This window comes from Mastigoproctus giganteus, chromosome 11 (assembly GCF_048544385.1).
Source record: "Mastigoproctus giganteus isolate SK-2022 chromosome 11, ASM4854438v1, whole genome shotgun sequence".
NCBI classification, from domain to species: domain Eukaryota; kingdom Metazoa; phylum Arthropoda; class Arachnida; order Uropygi; family Thelyphonidae; genus Mastigoproctus; species Mastigoproctus giganteus.
Window position 1 is genome coordinate 101,982,494 of NC_143585.1, and position 27,386 is coordinate 102,009,879.

Consider the following 27,386-nt stretch of genomic DNA (forward strand, 5'->3'; position numbering starts at 1 on the left):
AACATGCACCCTACTTGCCACACCTAGCCCCTTGTGACTTTTTTCAACCCTAAACTGAAAAGGAATTAATATGGCTGAATACATTCCACAAAATCAGACTGTACTTAACTTAAGAGAACCTATTTTCAGTCCACTGAAGACATTCAGAAAAAAATGAAGTGTTAAAAGGGATTACAGATCACTTCCAGAAATGTTTTGAAGAAACATATGGAACTGTGTGTGCAAACCCTAGGCAATTATTTTGAAGGGAACTTGCAAGGTATGAAATATTTCATTATATTTATTTTATTGCAACAGTCTCATTATTTAATAGCCACACCTCATATTCGCAGTTCAGAAAATTTTTGCTAACAGATGACTCGCTAGCTGATGTGAATCCAGTAAGCTTCAAAACAGCTGTCCTAGTGACATCTCGGTTTTTTAAATGTATAGCACATTCACCTTTTCATGTGATGTTATACAATTTTAAAATATATCAGAAACTTAGAACTATGGGCAATGGTAATTGTCTTTAAGTTTAACAAAACTCAAATATTAAAATCAAATACTCGGCTTCAGTCTTCAATGGGTGCAGAAAAATCCCCATTTGTAAGCAACTAAAGCCTACAAATGGGGATCACAAGCTCTAGTCATTTGTTTAACCATTTTAAATATTCCCCCGGCAATCCTACAGAACTGTTAGTTAGTTAGCAGCCCAGTTAGAGGTTAAAGGAGCACAATTGTGTTAAAATAGAAGTTTTACTTCCATATACTGTTTACTTAGAAAAAATACATTAATCACAGTTCAGTATACATTCACTAATAGAAATCACCTACCAACTGATGAGAAGCTTCACATATGATTTATATGCTTCAAAACAGCTGTCCTGGCAGCACCTCAGATTTTTATTGTATGGTAGAATCACCTGTTCAGGTGATGATAAACAATTTAAAAAGATATTAACAATTTAGACAGAACCATAAGTATTTGTCTCTAAGTTTGCCCACACAAAAAAGGTCAAATACTCAACCTCTATCTTCAGTAGAAGCACAAAGAGCCCCACAACTGGAATTGAACACAGTAAGCTACATGAATTACTTTTGTGTTTTTTTCAAAATTTCTTGTGTGAAGGACTTTCATATATATTTTTTTTAAATCAATGTTTATCATTGAGACTACTCCCCTATTCATAATCTCACTAAGAATCAAATCAAACATCTTTTTTGCTTCCCGACAATTGTTGCCTGGACTAAGCTTTTGTTTTTAGAGTTTGTAAAGTCATTCAAATGCATAACTAATGCTGTGCACCCCCCCAACCATTCTCTCAAAATTTACTTGCTTGGCATTTGCAACCATATTAGGGAGCAACAAAAAGTTGGCTCAAATTTTATTAGGCATGGTGGCTGGCTTACTGTATCTGAAATTCTATCTTTTAATTCATTTTGTGTCTACAGAAATTGTCTTTATTCTATTTACAGAAATCTACCTTCCGTAAACTAGCCTAATGTCTATGATGTTTTCAAACATTTATTTATTGCAAATTTGCATTCCTTCCCATGAGTGACAAATTATCAAATACAGTTACCTGTATTTGATAATATAAAATTTTTTTCTAAATAAAAAAAAAAAAAATAAAAAAAATCACAGAAGTAATTATTTAACAAAAAAAAATTAATAATTTAAAGAAACCATTATAAATGCTTTCTTCCCTTCAAATAATCACTTACCACTGATTGAACTTTAGACCAAATATCTGCCATTTCATAGAGTAATATTTCTCCATTTTCTCCGTGAGCCTTCTACAAAATAAAATTATTATAAATTATTATTACAGTGAGAGAAAGAGCGTGCATGGGCACAATATTAAAAAAAAAAAAAAAAAAAAAAGGTTATTTGTTTTTCAAAAGCTCATTTTTCTACCAACTTCATACGAGGGGTGATCATTTAATTTGTGGACCGGTGCAAGATCTTATCTTAATTATCATCATCTTTTGATATTTCCTTCTCGAATTGCTCTCCCTTGAACTTTACACACTTTTTGCCACCATCATACCAGTACATTAAATACTTCTTGCAAGCCATTTGAAAGACTGCAAAGTGCCTCCATTGTGGCTCTGTGAGCGTTGTTGTTGGATACAAAATGCTTGCCTTTCAGAGCTTTCTTCAGATGTGGAAACAGGAAGAAATCACATGGGACCAAGTCCAGTGAATAAGGGGAGTGTGGCAGAACCTTGGCACTTATGGCAATGATCACTGGCTGCAGAATATTAGGCCATATGGACCTGACATTGTCTTGATGGAGAAACCACACCAGAAAGTTCTTGACATTTCTCATGAATGACTCAGCAAAGTTTGACTCTGAGAACCTCAGAGTATGCTTCCTTATTCATAGTTGTTCCACGAGGCACAAAATGTGTAACAGAAATGGCTTTGATGTAAAAAAAAACAAGAATCATTTGTTTGTCAGCCGAATGAGAAGCTCAAAATTTCTTATGTCTTGGTGAATCAGAATGCTTCCACTCTATTGTTGTTTTGTCTCTGGATCACAGTGAAAAAAATCCATGTTTCATCCCAAGTCACTATTCAATTTAAGAAGTTTTGAACCTGTGTTTCAAAACAAACAAGCATTTCTTTGCACAAGTCTACTGTGCTGTTTTGTTCTGGAGTCAAATTGGGTGGATTCCAGTAGACACAGATTTGCAATGTTTCACAATATGTGAGCACTACCATATGAAATGGACATTCTAACAGCTAATTCATGAAGTGTAATTCACCTGTCTTCATTTTAGATTTCCTGGGCTTTTGCAATTTGCTCAGGAGTTGAGGAGGAAGGCTAACCAGGTCTTCTGTCATCTGCAACAGACTCACGGTGTTCACTGAATCGCTTGTCCCATTTAAGTATAGCTATCCTACCAAGACACCCAATGCCATACGCTTCATTCATCTTTAACTGTTTCCGATGCATTTAAGCCCTATCTGACACAATGAATTGCATATCACTGTTCAATCTACATGTCCGACATGATACTTGCTTCAAAACGACCATCAGTGACACGTGGCTAAAAAAAAAAAAAAAAAAAAAACTCTTTACACAACACTAGCTCAGCAAGTGCTGGCATGCACACACAGTCTGCTCAGTAGTGATCAGGGAAAGTGCCTCTAGCAGCAGTTATGGAAAGTTTGTATGATAAACATAAAATCTTGCACCAGTCCACAAATTAAATGATCCCCCTTGCATTTGGTACAAGTACAGGCAAAATGATATAAAGAAGCAAATTTATGTAAAAAGCGTCACTACCTATTTTTATTTATTTCATTCAAGTCTGTCGCATCCTTCCTAAAAATTATATAACAGAGGATTAAGGGGCAATTTCTTCTAGTAGTTAATCCACTCTACATAAAAAAAATTATATTTTTTTTTATTGTCTATAATTTTCTCATGTTGTTATCTTTCATTAACTTAAAACATCTATCGCAACATCCATCACCTGATACAGAGAAAAGATAGCTGCTCTTTAGTTCACTCCAACCTTTTGAACCCTTTCATGAGTAGGTTTTTGGACTGTATGCAGAGAACCCAGAGTGAATTCTTTCAAGGAACTTGGAAATTTATATAAAATGAAAAACCATGCTGTACATAAATACTTTTAAACATAATTTTTTTTCCTATTTTGCCTTTATAGCAAAAAACAGAATGGGATTACTTGTCAGAAATAAAATCAAAATTTCATTTAAAAAAAAATAAAAAAAATTATTTTAGATTGAAAAAAAATCATCAAAATGTTAATAAAATCATAAAAATATAAGTTCATCATTATTTAATTTCTTACTTGCAGTTATATCTTCTACATTTATAGATGTACTGACTCATTCAATTTCATCAACTTCTGCACTGATCTAAGGTATTCCTTGGAACTGAAACTGAAATTCTGCAACTGAATTCCACAGAATTCATTTTAATTTCAGCTTGTTAATTTCAGATTTCAGTTGCACAACATGTGTCAGGTGCAAGGTCACAGAAACATTATTATAACAAGCAGTATTTGCATCACTTAAAGTGGTAACGATGTACACTAGCTGATGGCTTATTTTTATCTGTCAAATACATACTACAGCTATATTTAATAAGTGAAATTCAAAAAAATTTATAAATTATTTACATAATATGATTTTAGCAACAGACCCTTACTTCTCTGAAATATATGCAAAAATCAGAGTTCCACCTTTACAATATAAAGTTCATGAAAGGAATAAAAAACTCTGAAATCCTTTTTTGGCATTGCTTCTTGTGCTTTAAAAGTTCCAACAACAGATTTGAAGTTTGATAGCACTCCATTAAAAGTTCAAAACTATTTTCAAACTATAATATATAACAAACTATGCAGATACTTTAAAATTATTTTTTAAATTTTAATTTTTAAAGTATAATTTTTTAAACAAAAATTTTAAATACGATGGTGCTCAAAAATATTACATCACTTGCAGAATTCACCAAATTTCACAGAAATTTGACAAAATATGTTTTGTAATAGCATTACCCTATTTATCATGCACCTCTAGTAAGCTCTCTTAGATGATGTCACACGTCATACATGACTGCATCACCCTAGAAGAAGTATAAAGACAGTGCATATGCCACGAGCCCAGAATTATGTGCTATTGCAATGGCTAAGTTTTCACAATTAACCCCACACTGTAAGGTATAGTTTATGAGATGAGTGACAGCAGTGGGGACAAGCAACACAAGACCTTTGTTGGAAGGACAACAAAGGTCTTGTTGTCCTTCCAGAAGACAGAGGGTGGTAATCAATGGGTGCTGCTCTTCGTGGACTAATGTTATTAGTGGAGTCCCACAGGGTTCGGTGTTGGGTCCACTGTTGTTTTGTGTATTTATCAATGATATTGATGAAGGTATATCAGGCTTAATGTCGAAGTTTGCAGATGACACAAAGGTTGGCAGGGTTGTTAATGACAGTAATGACAGTGTGCTACTGCAACAGGATCTAGATAATTTGGGCAGATGGGCTAAGAAGTGGCAACTGAAGTTCAACCTTGACAAATGCAAAGTACTGCATATGGGTAGAAGTAACCCCAGAGAAACGTACCAACTGTGTGGTACCACACTTAAGGTGGTAGAAAATGAAAAAGACCTGGGAGTAATTGTGCAGTCAGATATGAAGTTTTCTGAGCAATGCAGACAGGCTGCTAGGGCAGGTCATGGGGTTTTGTCAATGATATATAGGAATTTTGCTAGCAGGCAAAAGGAGGTGATTGTCCCTCTGTATAAGGCAATGGTCAGGCCACACCTTGAGTACTGCGTACAGGTCTGGAGGCCTCATTTTAGGAAGGATGTAGATTTGCTTGAGCGTGTACAGAGAAGAGCAACACGATTGGTGAGGGGAATGAAGGGATTCTCTTACGAAGAGAGGCTTAAGTTCTGCAAATTGCAGAGGCTGGAGACTAGGCACCTGCGCGGTGATCTGATTGAGGTCTATAAGGCCTTGAATGGGTTGAGCACGCTGAATTCTGATGGGATCCTTCCACTTGTTCAGATTACGAACCTACGGGGACATAAGTTCAAATTAAGAAAGGATAGATGTAGAATAGATGTGCGGAAATTTGCCTTTAGCCAGCGAGTGGTTAATTGCTGGAACAAACTTCCATCTGTCGTTGTGGAAGTTGATAGGTTAAATAAATTTAAGGAGGAACTGGACAGGCATTTGGAGGGAATGGTGTGATTTTTTTTTTTTGGCTGATGCTGCATAAGCTCCTACACTTGCTTTCTTGCATCACGTGCCACTACTACTACTACTACTACAACAACAATCTAGCAAGAACTGCCTTGTGTATTTGCTGATACACTGGATGCAGAGGGACATTCTACTTATTATGCTGCTACATTGAATGCAGGAACATTCTCTTATTTTGCTACTACATTGAATGCAGAGGAACATTCTACACATGCAATAGCTAAAGGGATTCACTATAATCAGTCAACAGTGACACATTTATTAAGAAAATTTTCATAAATGGCAGTATAACCAAAAAGAAAGGAGGTGGACATCAACTAATATCTTCGGCAGCACAGGACAGATTTCTGGTCCATCTGTGTGTTCAAAACAGAAGATCCTCATTGACAGATCTCAAAACAGCAGGATAGAGGAGTAAAGGCAAATACCACTAAAATACGTCGATGCCTTTACTCCTGTCAGAATTAGCAGTACCTTGCCCAAAAAAAAATAAAAAAATCCACTTTTGATGTATATTGGTTGGTCTGAATGATCAGTGGAAATGTGTTATTTTTTCTGATGAATCAAAATTCAACATGCATGGTTCGGACAGTGAGCAGACTGTTAGATGAAGAAGAGGAGAAAAATTTTATCCTGACTGTATTATGAAACACACTGCATCTCAAACGATGTGGGACTCTGTATTTTTCTTTCATAGAGAGAAGTTGGTCATCTTGAATTTGTGAATGTCTTTGTACATCTCAGTGAATGCTGAGGTGTACAAGGACATTCGCAAGACAAAATTACTTCCCACAATTAGAGATCACTGTGTGTCTGTTGCCACTTGCATTTTTCATTACAACTCTGCTCCATGTCACAGAGCCAAGACCTTAAATACTACTTCAAAAAATTGGCAAAAGTTTTAAATTTATGAAACATCGCACTCTTGCTTAAATAAATGTCATTTATTTTGCTGTTTTTACTGTCCACAGGGGCAAAAAATGCTGAAGGATAAACCAATTGACACAATAACAGGGCTTGGAAACAGTCCAGAGCTTAATCCAATTGAAAATCATTGGAACGAAATTGGTTCCAGTAATGAAAAAGATACCAAAAATACTTAGAGAGTTGCAGGAGACATTAATCCGTGTTTGACGTCATGAGATATTAGCACATGATGCAAGAAAGCAAGCTTATATAGCATCAGCCAAAAAAAAAAAAAAAACTTATTTCACCCATCCACTCGCTCCAAATGTTTGTCAAATTCTGCCTTGAATCTATTTAAGCTATCAACTTCTACAATGACAGATGGAAGTTTGATTCAGCAATCAACCACCCACTGGCTAAAGGCAAACTTCTGCACATCTATCCTACAACCGTCTTTCCTCAAATTGAATTTATACCCTCTCAGGTGATTATTATGAGCAAGAGGAAGAATCCCATCAGCATTGAGCATGCTCAAACCATTCAAAGCTTTATACACCTCAATCAGATCACCTTGCAGATGCCTAGTCTCCAGACACTGTAATTTGCAAAACTTCAGCCTTTCTTCATAAGAGCAACTCTTTGTTCCATTCACTAATCTTGTTGCCCTTCTCTGTACTCGTTCCAGCAGCTCTACATCCTTCTTGAAATGAGGCCTCCAGACCTGTATACAGTACTCAAGGTGTGGTCTGACCATTGCCTTATACAAGGGAATAATCACCTCCTTATCCCTGCTAGAAAAATTCCGGTATATCATTGACAAGACACCATGAGCTACTCTTTGCAGACCATCTGCACTGCACAGAAAACTTCATATCTGCCTGCACAATTACCCCCAGGTCCTTTTCATTCTCTACCACTGTCAGTGTGGTACCACAGAGTTGATACGTTACTCTGGGATTACTGCTTCCCATATGTAGTACTTCACATTTGTCAATGTTAAACTACATTTGTCAATGTTAAACTACATTTGCCACCTCTGAGTCCATCTGCTCAACTTTTCTAGATCCTGTTGCAGCAGTGTACGGTCATTAACAACCGTGCCAACCTTTGTATCGTCTGCAAACTTGGATATTAAACCTGATATACCATCATCAATATCATTTATAAATACAGAAAACAACAGTGGACCCAACACTGAACCCTGAGGGACTCCACTAATAACATTAGTCCACGAAGAGCAGTGTCCATTGATTACCACTCTGTCTTCTCCCACTCAGGAATACTGATTTCCCAGGAATACATTCAGAACCTTATCCAGTTGATGCAATGACAATGTACAACAGTCATCAAAGCAAGGGATGGACCAATGATGAAATATTAGGGTGAATTTTGTTGCATTTTTTTTGGTTACATAGCTGCTTGTCATCATAGTATGAGCAAAGTAATGAAATTAATCATCGCTACTTTCATAGAATTTTTGTTATTATATGAACCATATGTAACATTCTGTTATTTTGGAGAAACATAATTATTTCACTGTATAATTACCAATATGGCATAAAAGTCAATTTTTTTGCAATTAATAGTTTCATATGTGTATTGTTATTACATATGTTCATTCAGTTATTTCTAAAAGATTAGCTACCAGTATAAGGACAAAGAACCTAAAAAATGAGGTGATGCAATTTTTTTTTAGCACTACTAATGATTTAATGATATTACTGTTGGTATAACTGGCGCCTCCGTAGCCAGGTGGGAAGGAGCAGCAGTGCGTAGCACACGCTTCATGATTAGACTGGGGTTCGAGCCCGTCACCACCAAATACGGAGGATGCGGAAAAGTCAGGGAATGACCACCGCATATCACAGAGAAATATGGCCTTAGTTGCTAATGCTCCTAAAAAAAACCAAAAAACCAAAAATTGGTATAACATACAATAACAAATAAATTGAGGAAACTCATTTCCTTATTAAATAAACAAAGTGAGATTTATTCAGAAGATTGTATACAGATTTTTACATACTATGTAGAACAGCATTTGATGCTGTTCAATTGGCAAACACCATCAAATGCAGAGGATAAGTTAAATCGGTTAAACTAAATAAGTTTATGGTAAGATGCAAGGAATGCAGTTTATAATAGATTAGTGATGGTAGAGATCAGAGACGTGCCGAGGGTGAGGCAAACGAGACTCTTGGCTCAGGTTAAAAGCTGGAAGGGGCGGTAAAAGAAAGATTAAATAATTGCCAACATTTTCGATTTTGTGTTTTGATTATTCCAATCTTTGTCACGCCACTGTACAGATACCCAGCTCTGCATGCCAGCATGGTTGTCGCATCACTGGTTGTCATTTTTATAACCTCAATTTAAATTTTTTTTTATTAAACGTGTACTATAAATTTTAAATGAGCCATTTTTTAATTTAAAAAAATTTGTTTTAAATATTTTAGGGGAGGGCGCAATTTTTCATTCTTAACTCAGGTAAGAAAATGGCTCGGCACAGCCCTGCTAGAGATACCATTTTACCACACAGTGAATGTGATAGAAAAAGAGGAGATAGAATTTCTCAGATAAGAAGACTGGCAGAATGGATCTTTGAAACTATTTTAACATTCAGGAGAACCCAAGCCACCAGTGTTTTAAAAGTTCAGTGTTAGTGACTTTAAGAATGAGAAAGATTAATCATACCAGGATTGAGAAAAAAAATTTTCAGTTAAATTACTAGAGGCATTTGATGCAAGAAAGCAAGCTTATGCAGCATCGGCCAAAAAAATAAAATAAAATAAAATAAAAATAATAAAAATAATAAAAATAAATAAATAAATAAAAAATAACCACTTCCACTTCACCCCTCTGTTCGTTCGAAATACCTGTCCAGCTGAGCCTTAAACTTATTTAGGCTATCAACTTCCACGACAAGGGATGGAAGTTTATTCCACCAACCAACCACCCGCTGGCTAAAGGCAAATTTCCGCACGTCTATCCTACATCTGTCTTCCCTCAATTTGAATTTATGCCCTCTCAGGTGATTATTCTGAGCAAGAGGAAGAATCCCATCAGCATTGAGCATGCTCAAACCATTCAAGGCTTTATACACCTCTATCAGATCACCTCGCCGGTGGCTAGTCTCCAGACACTGTAATTTGCAAAACTTAAGCCTTTCTTCGTAAGAGCACCCCTTTGTTCCATTCACTAATCTTGTTGCCCTTCTCTGTACTCGTTCCAGCATCTCTACATCCTTCTTGAAATGAGGCCTCCAGACCTGTATACAGTACTCTAGCTCTAGGTGTGGTCTGACCATTGCCTTATACAAGGGAATAATCACCTCCTTATCCCTGCTAGAAAAATTCCTATATATCATCGACAATACACCATGAGCTACTCTTGCAGCCCGTCTGCACTGCCCAGAAAACTTCATATCTGCCTGCACAACCACCCCCAGGTCCCTTTCATTCTCTACCACTGTCAGTGTAGTACCACAGAGTTGATACGTTGCTCTGGGGTTGCTGTTTCCCATATGTAGTACTTTACATTTGTCAATGTTAAACTTCATTTGCCACCTCTCAGCCCATCTGCTCAACCTTTCGAAATAGCAAAGATAAAACAGAGAGAGAGAGAATAACTATTCTAAAATGTAAGCAAAGAGCAAGTTATACAACAAAGTCAGGGATACCGTTGGGCCCACAGCACAAGAGTGATAGATTTTAATGGTACTTTTGAGATCAGAAGCATTAAAAGAAAAATTAGATATAAGACTCCTACAAAAGAATGAGAGGAAAACAGACAGATAGTGAAGAGAGGAAAGTTTGCTAATCCTGCCTACATATTCAAGCCATGCAAAGAGATAAGCAAAGGGAAGTGATCAGTCCCAAAGGACAAAATCTTTTTACAAGAAGGAAAGTAGGACCCTTAAGAATTTGGAATATCTGTTTTCTTTTTTGAGAGAGAGAGAATATTGCACAGACATGAGTATGTAGATGACAGTTACTGTCTGTGAGAGCTTTATATTTTGCCGTAAAGCACTTTTGCTTAAAAGAAAAGAATTCAATTAATCATCCCACCAGCATTTGGAAATTGTTGTCACCTTAGAAGCAGGAATGCAGGACAACCATTTTGACAGCAGAGTAAATGCAAAATCAAGCAGGCAAGAAGCAAACAACAAACAGACTGAAAAATACATGCAATTACTGACAATACACACTGATGCCTCAGTCTTTAGTCACTTCAGCACTTAACATACCGAGGCGCCTCCGTAGCCAGGTGGGCAGGAGCAGCGGTGCATGGCACACGCTTCTTGATTAGACCGAAATTCGAGCTCGTGACCACCAAATACGGAGGATGCGGAAAGGTCAGGGAATGACCACCACATATACCCAGAGCAATATGGCCTTAGTTGCTAATGCTCCTAAAAACCAAATAACAACAAACAAACTTAACATACCTAACCAAGGTAAAATATTAAGATGTTCTAATGTTACTGAAATATTTAAGAATTTTGGAGGAAAGTTTATTTTTAACAGAACAATGATAGGTTATTCTTCACTTGAGATAAAAAGGAGCTCTGAATTTTTAAGATAAGGCTAAGGTGGAAACATCAGCTCTGAATTTTTAAGATAAGGCCAATGTGGGAAGATCATCAGAGACAGAAGGAAGGTCTCAGCTACAGAAGGAGAAACTGGTTATATTCATGAGTAACAGATCAAGAGTCTTTTCCGATCTAGTAAGAAATTTAACAACTTCACTTAAATTAATGTCATCAAAAATAATACTGCTAATTTTCAAATGAAGATGTACAATAAGCCAAGCAATCATGTCTACAAAATATGTTCTTCTAAGTCAGGGGAATATAACAGTCATAACATTTAAGCAAAATAGCCCTAGGTTGCATTCCATTAGAATGGCTTCAAAAAGAGTAAATGCTTAGCATATAAATTTGAACACAACAAAGCACTCTTTTATTAATACAATTACCATATCCTGCTCCCTTTTTAACTGCACTGTTAAATAATTGCCATTATTTATAAATTATAAATTCACACAGAATTTATAACCTGCATTACTGGGAAGAATAACATCAAAAGTAACCTCCCTTAGCCAGGTCTTGAAAAGACAACAGATATGGAAGTTGAAGAAAAAGGAAAGGCATTAAGTTCTGATAGTCTATTCTTTGAACTACAGAAATTCTGACAGTGAAGTCAGTGCAGTATATCTTAACACTAGAGACAATAATACACAACCTACATGTGGTCAATAGATACAGTTTGTAGCAGGTAAAGACAGAGTAAGACAATGGTGGGGCATGGAAAGGGTCAAGAGTCCAGAACTGACATGGGGAGAGCCTGTGCAGTATATTTATTGGAAGATGTTAGACAAGTACTTCTTCTGAACCTTACTCTTGAACCCCATACTGTCAGGTATAGTTTAGGAGATGAGTGACAGCAGTGGGGGACAAGCAACACAAGACCTTTGTTGGTAGGACAACAATCTAGAAAGAACTACCTTGTGTATGATAATATCACAAGATATTATGATATTATCATAATATCTTGTGATATTATCATACAGTGTGATGATAATATCACACTGTATTATGATAATATGCCTTATGATAATATCATAATATTCTGTGTGATAATACAGATATTATCACACAGAAGCCTTGTGTATGATATCATAAGGCAGAGAAAAGAAACTACGCAATTGAATAATAAGTACAAAACTAGGGTAATATTGTAGGTTTATTAATACAACTAAAAATTACACAAAAAAGAGCACAAATGAAAGGCTAGTGACACAATAACCAGCAGCAGCAGCAGCACATATATGCAATTAATCATTCAGTTTAAATTTTATTCACACCCTTAGCTATTAAATGTTGCCACACTCCTTTCTAAATTTATATTGTGTGCTATATGTTGATTCCAGCTAATTTTATAAGCCAATTTCACTACATAAGTTATGTCTATTGTCAAATCCAAAAATATTTGGGATACTTAACATGCTTACAAAGTGTTTTTGTGGCTATTCCCGGTTCATGCGATCTTTATGCGACTTCTCTATAGGAAATTGGTCTCCTTAAATTAATCATTTTTCCTAAACATATTTAAAATTCATATTTTTTATAATATTTCTTAACCTTTCTTAATATAAAATTTATTTATATATTTGATGAAAGTTTACAACAATAAACTTACAAATAATCGTTTCATATTAGTGAGTACACAATAATGTGCACTTGCGACACAACGGAACTGTTCAAACACTAGCTCCAAAAGCTCTAAAAGATGAGGTTGCCCATGAGCCTGTGTCAAACTGGGAATTACATGTCCTGATGTAGGAGGTACAATGATCTGGACATTATCCAGCACCTGCTGTGAAGTTCTTCTTATTATAGCTAATAATTCCCTTTGACTTCTTTCCTTGATTATCTATAAAATAACATGTAATTAAGAAAGTAACATTTCTAACAAAGAGAAAAATAAAACTTCAAAATAGCATAAATGCCTAAATTTTCAGAATCTGAATATAAGTAAGAACAAATCTTTTGATTTCATGCAACACTTCCAGCAATGTACCTATGAGTCGAACTATTTGTTTAAATATAAACTCAGAAACTATAAGTTCTTTCATTTATTCACTTTAGGGATAAGACCTTTAGAGAACATTTTCACTTTCTATGCCCTTTACTTAATTTAAATAGCAAGTAAACAATGAATTCTATCAGTTTTAGGTGAGCAACAGATACATGTGAGAGATATATTTAGAATTTTAAGATAAATACTCTAGGTTATTTATATTCCAGATTTAGTCAAGATTTATTCTGACTTACACAAATTATACACAGGATAATTACAAATGATTTTCCTAATTTTAAAAGTTTATTATAAGAAAATAAAAATGATACTGAAATTTTCAACATCTCACATATGCTCAAACATTCAAATTATCAAAAGTTGTTGTAGTGTGGCAAAACAAACTTCTTAACACAGCCCCAGAGGAAAAAACTGAGCGAAAGGGAATAGATCAAGAAAATAAGAGATGGGAATAGGTCATCTACACTATCCAATGATCAGGCAATTGCTTACGTAGGAACTGCCATAATCTCAAGATGATGTGGCAATACACTGTCGTGGTGAACCAAAGGAGCTGTTTTTTTTTTTTTCTCTAGGAGCAGAATGATTAACAACAAATCTAGCATAGAATAACTACACTCAAACTACCCACTTCCACAATTACAGATAAAAGTTTGTTACTACAATCAACCACCCACTGGCTGAAGCCAAACTTCCTCACATCTATTCTACAACTATCCTTCCTCATGCGTGTGATCTTAGCAAGAAGAGGAATGCCATCATCACTGATATACAAATTAAAACAATGACAACTGCAAATACTAGAATTAAAATAAACTGGTTAAAAACATTAAAAATATATCAATAATAAATATGATAAAAACACAAAATCAATACTAGCTTTTGACTTCTAAACAGAAGCTTTAACAACTAGTTGTTAAGGGTTGAGGATATATACTGTATACACCAGTGGTCAGGAGACCATGTCTCCCCCCCTCCACAAAAAAAAAAAAAAATCATGGAGGGGACAACATTATTTCCAATGCAGAAGCAGTAGGAGGCCAACACTGTCTATGAATCAGTGAGGGAGGGAAGAAAGAGTGGGAATGCTACTGTGAGTGTGTTAGCAAGGGTGGGGAAAGCAGAGAAGTATTCTCTGATTAAAGAAGAAATGGAAAGAAAGAGGATAAAGGATGGAAAAAAAAGCTGTAAAATTATGGGTCAATGGTCATTGGGGGGGAGTCTTGCCCACCTCACACAACAATGATTCAAAAACAGGGTGTGGCTTCTAACCAGCAGCAAATTTTAAAATTCTGTGCATAACCTACTATCAGATGAAGTAGGCTGTCTCAATAGCATTAGATGTTCTTTCAGGCAGTCCTCCAGACAACAAATTGTCTCACCAATGTAGACTGTTACAATCTATACAGAGAATGTGTTAAATGACACCATTCCTTTTCACTGTTTGGTATGGGTGTTTTAGAGAAGATGGGAATACAGTTCACAATGTTCCTCATTTGTATTATAAATATTGTAACTTTTGCAGGGTCCTAGATATACTGTCCAACACCCCTAGATAAAAAGAAATGCAAGTCATACTGGTGGAATGATGTATTTCAGTGTCTCGTAAACATGCTGCAGGCAATGTACCCTCAATCTGCACAAAACTTACATGGCAAAAAACAGAATACCTCATGGTAGGGAATCCTACTCCTCCACCTGAAATCAGCCTGAATTCATAAGGCCTTAACAAATTCCTCCAGTCTATAAGAGGACTCAATCTTCACAGGGTGAAGATTGAGTCCTGACCCCTCCAAATGAGTGAAAAGTAGCAAAACCACTATTACCATCACAGAGGACTTCAAGCTGTTGAGATTAAAATAAGGTATGAATTTTTTTGAAACATTATTAATGTATACTTCACTCCTAATATTGATAATGAGGTGTGTGAAGATTTCATTACATAGATAATACTATTGTAGAATCCGAAAATGTACTTCTATTATGGCGATTTCAATCTATTCATTCTGCTAAAGAATGAACAGCAAAATGCAATAGACAAACACATAGATGGCCTTGACCTCTCTCCAAAATTAGAATTAGCAGAGGCATATGATGCAGGAAAGCAAGTTATGCAGCATCAGCCAAAAAAAAAAAAAAAAACATTTCACCTCTAAATTTGTTCCAAATGCCTGTCCATCTCAGCCTTAAATTTATTTCGGCTATCAACTTCCACAACAAAAGATGGAAGTCTGTTCCATCAATCACCTACCCTCTGGCTAAAGATAAATTTCTGCACATCTATTCTACAACTGTCTTTCCTCAATTCGAAACTGTGTCCCCTCAGATTCTTAATCTGAGTAAGAAGAAGAATCCCATCAGCATTCAGCTTGCTCAACCCATTCAAGGCGTTATACACCTCAATCAGATTACTTGCAAGTGCCTACTCTCCAGGTGCTGCAATTTGCAGAACTTAAGACTTTCTTGGTAAGGGCACCCCCTTTGTTCCCCTCACCAATCTTGTTGCCGTTCTTTGTACTCGTTCTAGCAACTCTACATCCTTCCTAAAATGAGGCCTCCAAACCTATACACAGTACTCTAGGTGTGGCCTGACCATTGCCTTGTATAACGAGATAATCACCTCCCTGCCCCTGCTAGCAAAATTCTTATGTATCACTGACAAGATTCCATGACCTGCCCTGGCAGCCCATCTGCACTGCTCAGCAAACTTCATATTTGACTGCACAATTACCCCCAGGTCTTTTTCACTTTCCATTTCCCTGAGTGTAGTACCACACAGTTGGTACGTTTCTCTTAAGTTACTGCTACCCATATGCAGTACTTTGCATTTGTCAATGTTAAACTTCAGTTCCCACTTCTCAGCCCATTTCCCCAACTTATCTAGATCCAGTTGGAGTAATATTCTGTCTACACTGTCGTTAACAACCCTGTAAACCCTTGTATCATCTGCAAACTTGGACATTAAACCTAATATACCTTCATCAATAACATTGATAAATATACAAAACAACAATGGGCCCAACACCGAACCCTGGGGAACTCCACTAATAACATTTGTCCATGAAGAGCAGTGTCCATTGATTACCACTCTCTGTGTTCCCCCACTCAATCATCGCTTTATCCATTGCAGCAACTTACCCTTAATGCCATATCTCTCCAATTTGTACAGCAGTCTTCCATGTGCAACAGTATTAAAAGCTTTCCTGAAATCCAAGTATATGATATCAAAATTATTTTTGGCATTCAGTTCCTTTGTGACCACATCATAGTATCCAATCAAATTGGTCAGACAAGACCTCCCTTTAACAAACCCATGCTGTATCTTAACTATTACTGCAATCTTGTCTAGATGATCCTGCAATGTTTCTTTAATCAGTGATTCCATTATTTTCCCCAGAACACAAATTAAACTAACAGGTTTATAGTTACCTTTTAAACCCACTTTGTGAATTGGTGATATATTTGCACACCTCCAGTCCATGGGGACCTCCCCTGAGTCCAAGGAAGCACTCATAATTATGGCTAAGGGTTTGCTTACTTCATTTGCTGCCTCCTTTAATATAACTGGATAGATCTCGTCCATCCCAGGTGCCTTTTTCATGTTTAACTTCAACAATTTCTCCTCCACTTTGCTCTCAGTTATTACAAAGTCATTAAGCTCCCTGTTAGAGTTTGATAAACTTCTGGCACTCCTCTCATTGAAAAACTCCTCATGTGTGAATGTAGAGGTAAAAATACTCATTCATTTTACCAGCTACCTGAGCATGATCATCAATAGTCAACCCATCTATGTTAAGTGCTACAACCTGATTCAACGCTTTCCTTCTAGAGTTTACATAAGTAAAGAACTCTTTGCTGTTTTTCTTTGCATCCTTTGCCAAAGATTTCTTGTAATCTGCCTTTGCCTGCCTGACCTCCTTTGTGAATTGATTACAGACTAGTTTATATCTGCCACAGGCTTCTGTGTCACCTGATAATTTATATGCATCCCATACAGTTTTCTTTTCTGCCAAGAGCCTCATTAATTCATCTGACATCCATTTAGGCCTAAACCTTGAACAGTATTTCTTAGTTGGAATGAAAAGCCTAGTAGCCACCAAAATTATGTGCCTGAAGGCTTCCCATTCAGAATTCAATGTTGGTAACATCATCAGTTGATCCCACTGTACAGAATTTAAAAACTGTCTGAGACCCCAGTAGTCACCTTTACAAAAGCAAAAGCCCTTCCCTTTAGCCTTGATGGTAGTTACATCTTTAAGTAATTCCCACATCAATACATTGTGATCACTATCGCCCAGTGGTTCCTTTATCTGCAAATTCTTAATGCATGAATAATCACTGCTGATAATCAGATTAAGAGTATTACTTGCCTCTCGAACATGTTGCTGTAGAAAACAGTCATCCAATAAATCCACAAAAGTCTTGCTAGTGTGCGAGTGTCCAACACACAAGTTCCAGTCAATATCTGGAAAGTTAAAATCCCCCATTATAAGACATTCTGATTTACTGGCCCACTCTTTCTCTGCACATTATACTCATCAAATTTATTACACCTATAACACACACCTACTCTCATTTTTCCTTTCCCAGTGCTTATGTCACAACAAACAGACTCAACATTGCATTGTCCACCAACATCAATTGGATGCACTTACTGAAATTTTATGTTTCTTAATTAACAGCATAGCCTCCTCCCTTCCTGTCCTGTCTATCCTTTCTGTACACATTGTACTCCCCAAATTCCAATTCTGCACTGCTTTTATCTGTGTGACACCATGTCTCTGATATCTCAACAATATCAGCCTTTGATGTCTTGACTAGCACTTCAAGATCATCAAATTTATTAACTATACTCCTAGCACTGGTGTACATGTACCTGTTCCTACTCTTAGTTACCCTAACACAGCCCATGTATTTACTTGTTTCACTATGACTCCCAGCAGTCCTGGAAATCTCCATTACCTTGCTTTCCAGGCTGTTGCTCATTCTAATAGAAACATTGCAAGAATCACTTTTGCCTCTGCCTGCGGCCACTGTTAACCTTTTAGTCTGTGTATCTCCCCCTCTCCCAAGCTAGCAGTTTTCCAACCCACCTAACACTGCCTCGATAGCATCAGCAAATATTCTTGCACCCTTTCTATTTAAGTGTACCCCATCCCTATATTAGCAGTCTCTCCTGTCAACAAGCACAGACCAGGCTGAAAAAAATTTTACCCCTTGAGCCTTGCACAATCTCTCCAGGGCCAAACTGATCGACAAGGCTCTCTTCATATACTCCCTCCTATCGTGTCTGGGCAGAATTGCAAACACGTTCACATTCAACCCTCTAACTCGCGACTTTTTCTCAACATTGACCTGTACTTGAGTAAATCTGCAGATCTCTTATTCTTAATGACATTAGTTACAACGTCTACAACAATATCACCTTTTGTGCCCTTAAAAGGTATCTGCTCTACAACGTCATCAACTTTTGCACCTGGCAGACATACCCTGGTCCTGTTCCACCTATCCTTTTTGCATAGAATATAGTATATTCCAATCTCCCTGAAAATAAGAGTCACCAACAATAACTAGTTCCTTTGGGACCAGCACATTCTGCCTTGGAGATTGCCTCTGTGTTGCCTGATGCACAGGAGTGCGCTCTGGCGTTGAGCTGGGCAGCTGAGAGCTTGATGGGCCCCTCATTAATTTCTTCGAGGGCATTTACCATACACCTCAAGTTCTCATGACACCCATCAAAATGCTGAGTTGGCACCTAATTTCTTGACACTCTAGACACCTTGCACAAACAAAGGCATCCTCCTTGGCTAGATCATGTCCTGTTTTATAAAGGTTGGTAAACATTTCACATATTTTTTGAGTCTGTGATGCGTTGGATAATCGCCTCCTTCATTTTTCCCCCAAGTCACAGCACTCTCGCTAGTCTGTGATCTTTGCTTCGTAGCTCTACTCCGGGTCATGATTTCCGTTTAAATACAATTTAATTAACAATGAAATTTAATAAGATTAATAATATTTTTGATTAATTGATAATACTATAATAAACTAACAGATTCCTAATACTTCGTATTACACTATCTAGTTTTACTTTATACCTTACACTATCAGTTTGAGATATACATACGTTACGCTATTTCCTATCGACTACAATATGGCGGCTAGTTCAACAATATTGGCAGCAACATTGGGAGTTGTAACTTCCAAAAATCTCTAGTTAAATTCAAAATAAGAAGCTAACAAATGCTATTTAATATCTCTTAAACCTATTTAATATCTCTGTAAAGCACAATGTACTTAATTATTACGTACACAATGTACTCAATTATTTCCACTCCCATTAGAGAAAATCAACCACTCAATCTGTCATGTACTGGGAATATTAGAATTATTAAGTAATGAAAAGCATTTATTCAGATCATTGCGCACTGTCTTTCAGCTTCAAAATTATAAGAGTAAAAAAACCTCTTCTCCATTGTGTATCCATGTCTAGGTCACATGTATCCATTATGTCTAGGACTGTTTTCTCTGTTATTTAATAACACTGAAATGGTTTTGGATCTATTGAAACTTTTTCCTTTGGAATTGTTCACAAAAGCCCCAGCCAATTTGACCACTAAATTATTGATAAATTGGTTCTGTTTTACTTCAATAACTGTCACTTCTAAATTTTCTTTTATTTCCCCTCCATTTCAGAATTATAATGGGATAAACTCACTAAGGTTTTCAACGTTAAAATGGGGAAAGTAGTAGTAGTTGTGGCATGTGATGCAAGAAAGCAAGTGTATGAGCTTATGCAGCATCAGCAAAAATAAAAAAATAAATAAAACGGTAGGCAGGGCATGGGTCTTTTAAATCTCGATAGAAAATGTCAGGAAATTAGAGCAGTTATCAAAGTGCCAAATGCTAATAATAATCAAAATACTAGATTGACTTTTGTTAAATTACAAAAAAGACAAAATCCCAAAATATCTTAATGCCCGTCTATCACTCACTAAAGACAACGCTTGATGTTCTGGCCACTAAATTAATGAAAAATTCTCTTTTATTTCAATAAATGCCATTTCTAAATTTCACTCTTATTTCTCCTATTTTGAAATTACACTGAGATAATAAACTCATAATGATTTACAAAATTAAAGACTATTATAACATGTTAAAGGAACTAGTATAAAAACATTATGGGAATCCTGTTGTCTCGAAACTTTACTCAACCCAAGCACGGTACTAAGTACTATAGGTTCTAATACCTCTCGTGTTTGGGGTTTACATAAAAAAAAAAAAAAAAATTGTTGGACATACGACTTATGTGGTCGAGACCCGCTAATATTCGTAAAATCGGACAGATGCTAAACTATTGTGATTTTCTCTTGTAGAGAATCTGAATCCTCATTTTGAATTTAATGTTTTGAAATTTAACCAAATCAAAAATAAAAATAATAAATGGGTTATTAAGATTATATTTTAAGTCAGGAAATCTCTTACCTCAGATATTTTCCAGGAATAACAGTATCCACGTAAGATATAATCAGAATAGATGGAATTGGTTTCAAAGACCTGCTCAAATGAAGAGAAGAACCTTGCAACAAGACAAAGGAATAAAAACAAGCTTTTACCCTAAATCCATGCATGGCAAATAATTGAAATTATAATGGGAGAAGATTACCCGCAGCTTCGGGTATAATCTTAATATCCCACTTATTATTTTTATTTTTGATTTGGTTAAATTTCAAAACATTGATTTAAATACAAAATGAATACTCAGATTCTCTATAAGAGAAAATCACGATAGTTCAGCATCTGTCTGATTTTATGAATATTAGCGGGTCTCGACCACATAAGTTGTAGGTCCAACATGTTAAAGGAACTACCGCAAACTAAAACAAATTACGATAAAAAAATGCACTTCATTCAATTTAAACTACTAAACTACTTTCAAGTCAACCTACTAAAAATATAAAAAGTAAATAAAATTAAAAATACAGAATAATCATAAATGAAATAAAACTTTTACAAAGATAATTTGCCTCTTGATATTGCTTATTTAAAATTCCATGGAAGAAAGTGAGGATAAACTAAGGAATGGAAAAGTGTGTCCATGAAGTGCACCTCACTGGAGCATGTACTTATTTGACATGGGAAAAGAGAGAGAGAGAGAGAGAGAGAGAGAGAGAGAGAGAGAGAGAGAGAGAGAGAGGAAATTAAAATCAGAAGTAAAACGGCAAGAAGAGCAATGGTCTTTTCAAGGTCACCATTAACACTGTAAATCACTCTGCAAGGATAAGCATGGGAAGGGTTACTAAAAGTGCATGGGCTGGCCACGTGAACTGATGACTCTGTACCAGATTGGCCATTAATGAATTTGATTTTATTTAGAATTATCTGAATTTAATCTATGAAAATAATTTGGAAAGAATGCTAAACATATGTAGCATTCTTTCCAAATGAAGTAGATACACTACGTTGTTTAACTTGCTCTAACTACGTCTGCAAGAGATTTCTAAACAGAGCCAAATTCATGGATAAACACACATGTATTTTGCTGGGCAGCCGTGCTGGCAATCAATAAATTACACCATATTATTTAACTCGCTAATACAGAAACTAGGTTTGCAGAGATTTTAAAACATAGAGACAACTATGGCATAACAAGAGAAAAACACTTTTATATCAGTTTGTTTGAAGACATTTTCTATTCTGCATGCCAAGGAGCTGCAAAAGGGAATGGACAAAATGTTATGGTTTCCTGGAAGGTTAAACTAATATAGTGCAGAGAATGGTTTGACAGCCCAGGCAATTACCTCTTTATTACTGAGGAGGAGCCACCAGCAAGAGCAACATTTCTTAGCATTTAATACCTGCATGAATGTGTGGGTTTGCCGTAGACAGGCATAGAGAAATGTACAATATTTGTTGATGACAAGATTTAAAAAGATTATGCAACAATCAGAGTCAACCTCAAGGGAGTGTTACAGTCTTGGGGATGAAAGGAATTAAATTCTGTTAGGAGACATCAATTATAGTTTTGGGCACTATGACAAGAACATCATCTGCATATTTTTTATTTTAATGCAATCCCCAAACATGAGAGGTATTAAAACCTATAGTACTTAGTACCATACATGGGCTGAAAGTTGAGAAGATGCTGAAATAAGAGCTGCTGGAATGAGTACAGAGAAGGACAACAAGACTGGTGAATGGAACAAAGGGTTGCTGTTACCAAGAAAGGCTTAAGTTATGCAAATTGCAACATCTGGAGAATAGGCACCTTCGAGGTGATCTGATTGAGGTGTAAAGGCCTTGAATGGTTTAAGCAAGCCCAATGCTGATGGGATTCTTCCTCTTGCTCAAATTACTCACCTGAGGGGACATAAATGCAAATTGAGGAAAGACAGTTGTAGAATAGATGTGCGGAAATTTGCCTTTAGCCAGCAGGTGGTTGATTGTTAGAACAAACTTCCATCTGTTGCAGCAGAGATCGACAACTCAAATAAGTTCAAGGCAGAACTATACAAACATTTGGAGTGAATGGATGGGTGAAATGGGGTAGTTTTTTTTTTTTTTTTTTTTTGCTGATGGTATATAAACTTGCTTCCTTGCATCATATGCCTCTACATATGCTAAATACTTGTTTACACTAGACTTGAATTTCTGTAAATTGTAATTTTCAGGAAATACGTGTGGAGTGAAGTTTTCCCAGAACACGAAAGTTGAATGAATAAATGAGAAAGAAGAAAAGGTGATTCTGTGAGTTTGAAGTTGGACAATAAAAGTATGTTGACTAGTTGCAGAACATGTTCGGACTGCTTTGGAAGAGAGAGTGGGAATTACAGAAGAACAGCACCCATGGAAGTATCTATAGAAAAGGCATGCATCTATGAAACAGAGAGTGGAGAGACTGTTAGAGATGAGTTATTAATTAACTTAACTGCCCTCTTTTGAATGGAATCTACAAGCTTGAGAGGTTTTGGGTAAACCACCCCATGTGTGTGAACAATATTCCATGGTAGGACAGATTCGTGATTTGTACAGAGTAGACACTGTTTGGAATAAAAGAAAACCCATTTTTTTTAGATGCAGAAGAAGCAATATTGTAATGTGCTAATGCCAAGAGATATTAGAAGTCGGGGTAATAGCTAATAGAAATCAGTGTCATTGAAGGTAAGCATAGGAGCAGAAGTATCCTTTTTGTAAGATAAGACAGGACTGAGTTTTAGAAGGACTGGAAGTCTGTTTGTTTGTTTGTTTGTTATTTGGTTTTTAGGAGCATTAGCAACCAAGGCCATATTGCTCCGGGGATATGCGGCGGTCATTCCCTGACCTTTCCGCATCCTCTGTATTTGGTGGGCACTGGCTTGAACCCGGATTGGAAGTCAAAGATTTCCAAGTGATTAATGGAGCTGGGAGAACAATAAGAGGCAACAGAGATTTTAAGTCAGAGAAGATCGAAAAGAGAGATTCCAAATTATTTTATTAGTACTATATTAAGATATTTTTAAGTCTGACAGGGAATATCAGAACATGCATGTGCACAAGTTCCACCTTTGAAGCGAAAGAAATCATACATCAAATAATTAAGACAACTGAGATGAGCAGTGGTTGAATCAACCGATAACTGGGATTCTGTCAGAAAAAGTACATAGGCTTTGGCAGACTAAGGGAAAATGGACAACATTGAGATTAGAACTGAGACCGTATATATTTGTGAAATGAATGAGGAAGTATTTGGGAGGATTAGATCTTTTCACAGATAAGTTTGTTTTATTAGTTTGACAACTGTGATGTATTCAATAGTAAGAAAAGTTGGAGAGGACATGCTGTATAAAATAATGAAATTGTTGGATATAGTGTACACATGACAAGAAAATTGTTGGATATAGTGTACACATGACAAGAATATATCCAGCTCCTTGACATAACGTGGCCTCGACAATGTCCCCCCCCTACACACACACAACTCCCTCCAATCACTATCTGGCAGAGTAGAAGCAGAGACATTATAAAGTAGCCGATCTGGATGGCTCCTAAAGAGTTACCAATACGTTCGATCCAGTAGACTATCTAGAGTCTTGCCTACAAACACTGTTTTAGAGCTGTACTCTCAAAATATAAGGAAGATTGAATCTCGCTATGACGTCCATCATAACCTCAAAAGACATCAATCATACCACATGATGGAAGAGATGGGGGTTGCCAGAGCTTTGCTCTGGAGACTAAACATGGGTTCGATCACTTCAAGTGTCCAATAAGCAAAGTGGTAGTTTTGCACCAATTGATGAGAGTAATCTACCATCAGTATTGCCTGGTAACAGAGAGACGGCATTCCTCTATGGCAGGGGTCAGCAACCTTTTTGATAAAAATACAACTTAATTAAAAAAAAAAGAAGAATCCAAAGAGCCGCAATTCAGCTCAAGCCGGAAGGGAGTTTTTTAAGAAATGGAATAGAGTGGGAAGGTGTTTTATTAAAAAAATATATTTTTTGAAATATTACTTATTAATAATATTTCTAATTAATGTCACTTTTGCTGAACTTTTTCAGCGAATCTCTCAACATCACAAATTATGCAGTAATTTTCATCTTTAAGCATGCTGAGAGACTCGCATTGTTCAGATGGTTTCTTGATTTATTTTTGTTCATGTTTGAAAATATTTGCCCGCAGAAATTCGTCGAACCAAAAAAGTGAGAGAAGTCCAAACAAAAATATTTTCACATTTATACAAGCGTCTGGATATAAATAGCTACACCACACATTGAACACAATTTGGTCTTGCTTTTTCAACTCATCTATAGGCATCCATTTATGTATAATTGCAAGGGCAGCCTTTTACCTCTCCAAATTCTCAATTTCAGTTTTAAGGCACTCTTGCACTCCACATGTCCTTGATTTTTAAGTCTTCTAACTCCATTTCAAACCTTGCTTCATGTAGGCTAAAAGTTAAAGAGCCACAGATTGCCAACCCCTGCTCTATGGGGTGGATGTGGGTGCTGCACCTCAACCCCTTCTTATGTTGATTCGCAGCTGCGTGGTCACTTCCAATATGCTAGGTGCCGTATTTCAGAACTTGTACATGTGGGGTATACCTAGAGTTACTAACAGTCCCACCATCTTGAAGGTGCAGGCAAAGGATCTGGTTGTCACAGACTGACTGGACTTTTCCAATTGCCACTTGACTTGAGTGTCACCTGAATATCAGTTCCGTCAGCATTTTAGACTCACAGGTAGCAAAACCAGCTTGGCAAACCTGAGAGAATGTCTGTGACAACCTCAGATTTCAAGGATCTGGCAAACAGCTTGAATTTGGATCTGTAGTAGAGTTATTATATGATTTTCCACAGCAGTCATATATATATAATCTGAAATTAAGACACCCATGGGCAGAGTCCAAAAATTTGATTATAGGTAGAGGCTAGGAGGATTTGTGCCTAAAGCCAGTGGCTAGAAGCAGAAATTATGTTAAATAACGTCATCCAGAGTTGTATGGTGTGCTGGTTTAAAATGGTATCCGACCTCGGAAATGCAATCAATGAGCATTCTTTGCAAAGTGAAGTTAACATTGACATTGGTGTGGAGAGAGAGAGAGAGAGAGAGAGAGAGAGAGAGAGAGAGAGAGAGAGAGACTACATCAAAATAAGGAAGAATGTCACTGGGATCTAAATTATGCATTTCAATTCTTGGAAGATGTCCTCCATGTTGCATACCTGGAAGAGAAAAGATGTTCACTAGGAAAGAGGATAAGATAGAGAAAGTTGAGTTTGTAGGATATGACTGGGCAAAGGGAAAGCCACTGTCCATATGTGGCAAGAATTGTCATAACATGTACTTATATCTGTGAAAGGCCAAAAACAGTGAATGTGTAATTGTTTTTTTTAATTATTGTTTACTTATTTCATGCTGACTATATAGAAACAGGCTGTTGTATATATTATGGTTCCTACTGTAGACAGTAGGAACCATATGTATGCTAAATAATAGTCAACATAACCATTCAGATAAAGGAACCAGTAAATAACCATTCAGATAAAGGAACCAATAGGTGGCGGTGATCAAATACATGGTGTCCATGAAGTCCCTATCTATTTTTGTGAAATAATTTAAATTTATTTATTTTTATTGCAGAAAATTAAAACTAAATTAATATTTAAATTTATTTCTTTTTATTGCAGAAACCCCTCAGAATGAAGGTAAAGGAGCGTGTGATGGTGGTAATGTTGTGAATCCAGGAAAAGAAATGCAGAGGCAGAGAGAGAGAGAGAGAGTTTTTAAATCAACTTTACCAAGTGTTTAACTTATTTCGGAGTTGCTATTCCCCAAGCGTAAGACCTTGCATTTAGCTGCATTAAAACATAGCTGCCACTTCTCTGATCACCTCTGAAGTCTGTTCAAGTCATCCTGAAGGAATGCTGCTTGACAGTGATCATTAATGACTCTACCAATATTTTTATTGTCTGCAAATTTTGACATTGTACCCTTTATCAATTTAGTTTATGAAAATCAGAAACAACAGTGGTCCAAGAACCAATCCTTGGGGGACCCTATTTCTGATGCTACAACAATATGAAAACTATCCATTGATTATGATCCTCTGCCTTCTGCCCCACAGCCACCCAGAAATCAATCTTTCCTGTAATCCCAACATGTTCCAGCTTATATAGTAACCGCTCATGAAGGACTGAGTCAAATACTCTACAAAAATCCAAATAAACTATGGGAAAATTGTTCCCTACATCCAGCTATTTTGACACAGTTCCCTAACTGTGTCAAAATAACTTACTAGGTCAGTTAAACATGATTTTCTCTTAACAAAAACCATGTTGTGTGTTATTCAGAATTCCATTTCTATCTTAATGTGCTCTTAATCATTGCCTCTAAGATTTTCCCTACCACTGGTCAGACTAACCATTCTGTATTTACCAATTTCACTCTTAGAATTGCCAAAAAGTATTGGAAATATACTGGCACTTCTCAATTCAAAGGAGTCTCTCCTCATAATTAACCTCAATGGTTCAATACACTCTCCAGCAGCCTCCCTCAAAATTACTAGGTATATGCCATCAACTCTGGGAATATTACTTGCCTTCATGCTCGAAAATTTTTCGAATAAACAGTCAAGTGTATTTTGGAAATCACTAATATCATATGACTCAGCCTTAATTTCAC

The 27,386-nt window shown here is 36.4% G+C and overlaps 1 protein-coding gene across 1 annotated transcript in view; it reads right to left on the bottom strand.

Moving 5' to 3' along the window:
* Sec8 (exocyst complex component secretory 8) overlaps window positions 1–27,386 on the bottom strand; it is a 416,647-nt gene that overhangs the window by 243,671 nt on the left and 145,590 nt on the right. The window contains exons 10-11 of the mRNA XM_090385352.1: window positions 12,831–13,064; window positions 1,708–1,779 (exon numbers count right to left, since the gene is read on the bottom strand). Of these exons, the coding sequence (XP_090241478.1) occupies window positions 1,708–1,779; window positions 12,831–13,064 (306 nt within the window). The remainder of the gene's footprint in view (window positions 1–1,707; window positions 1,780–12,830; window positions 13,065–27,386) is intronic.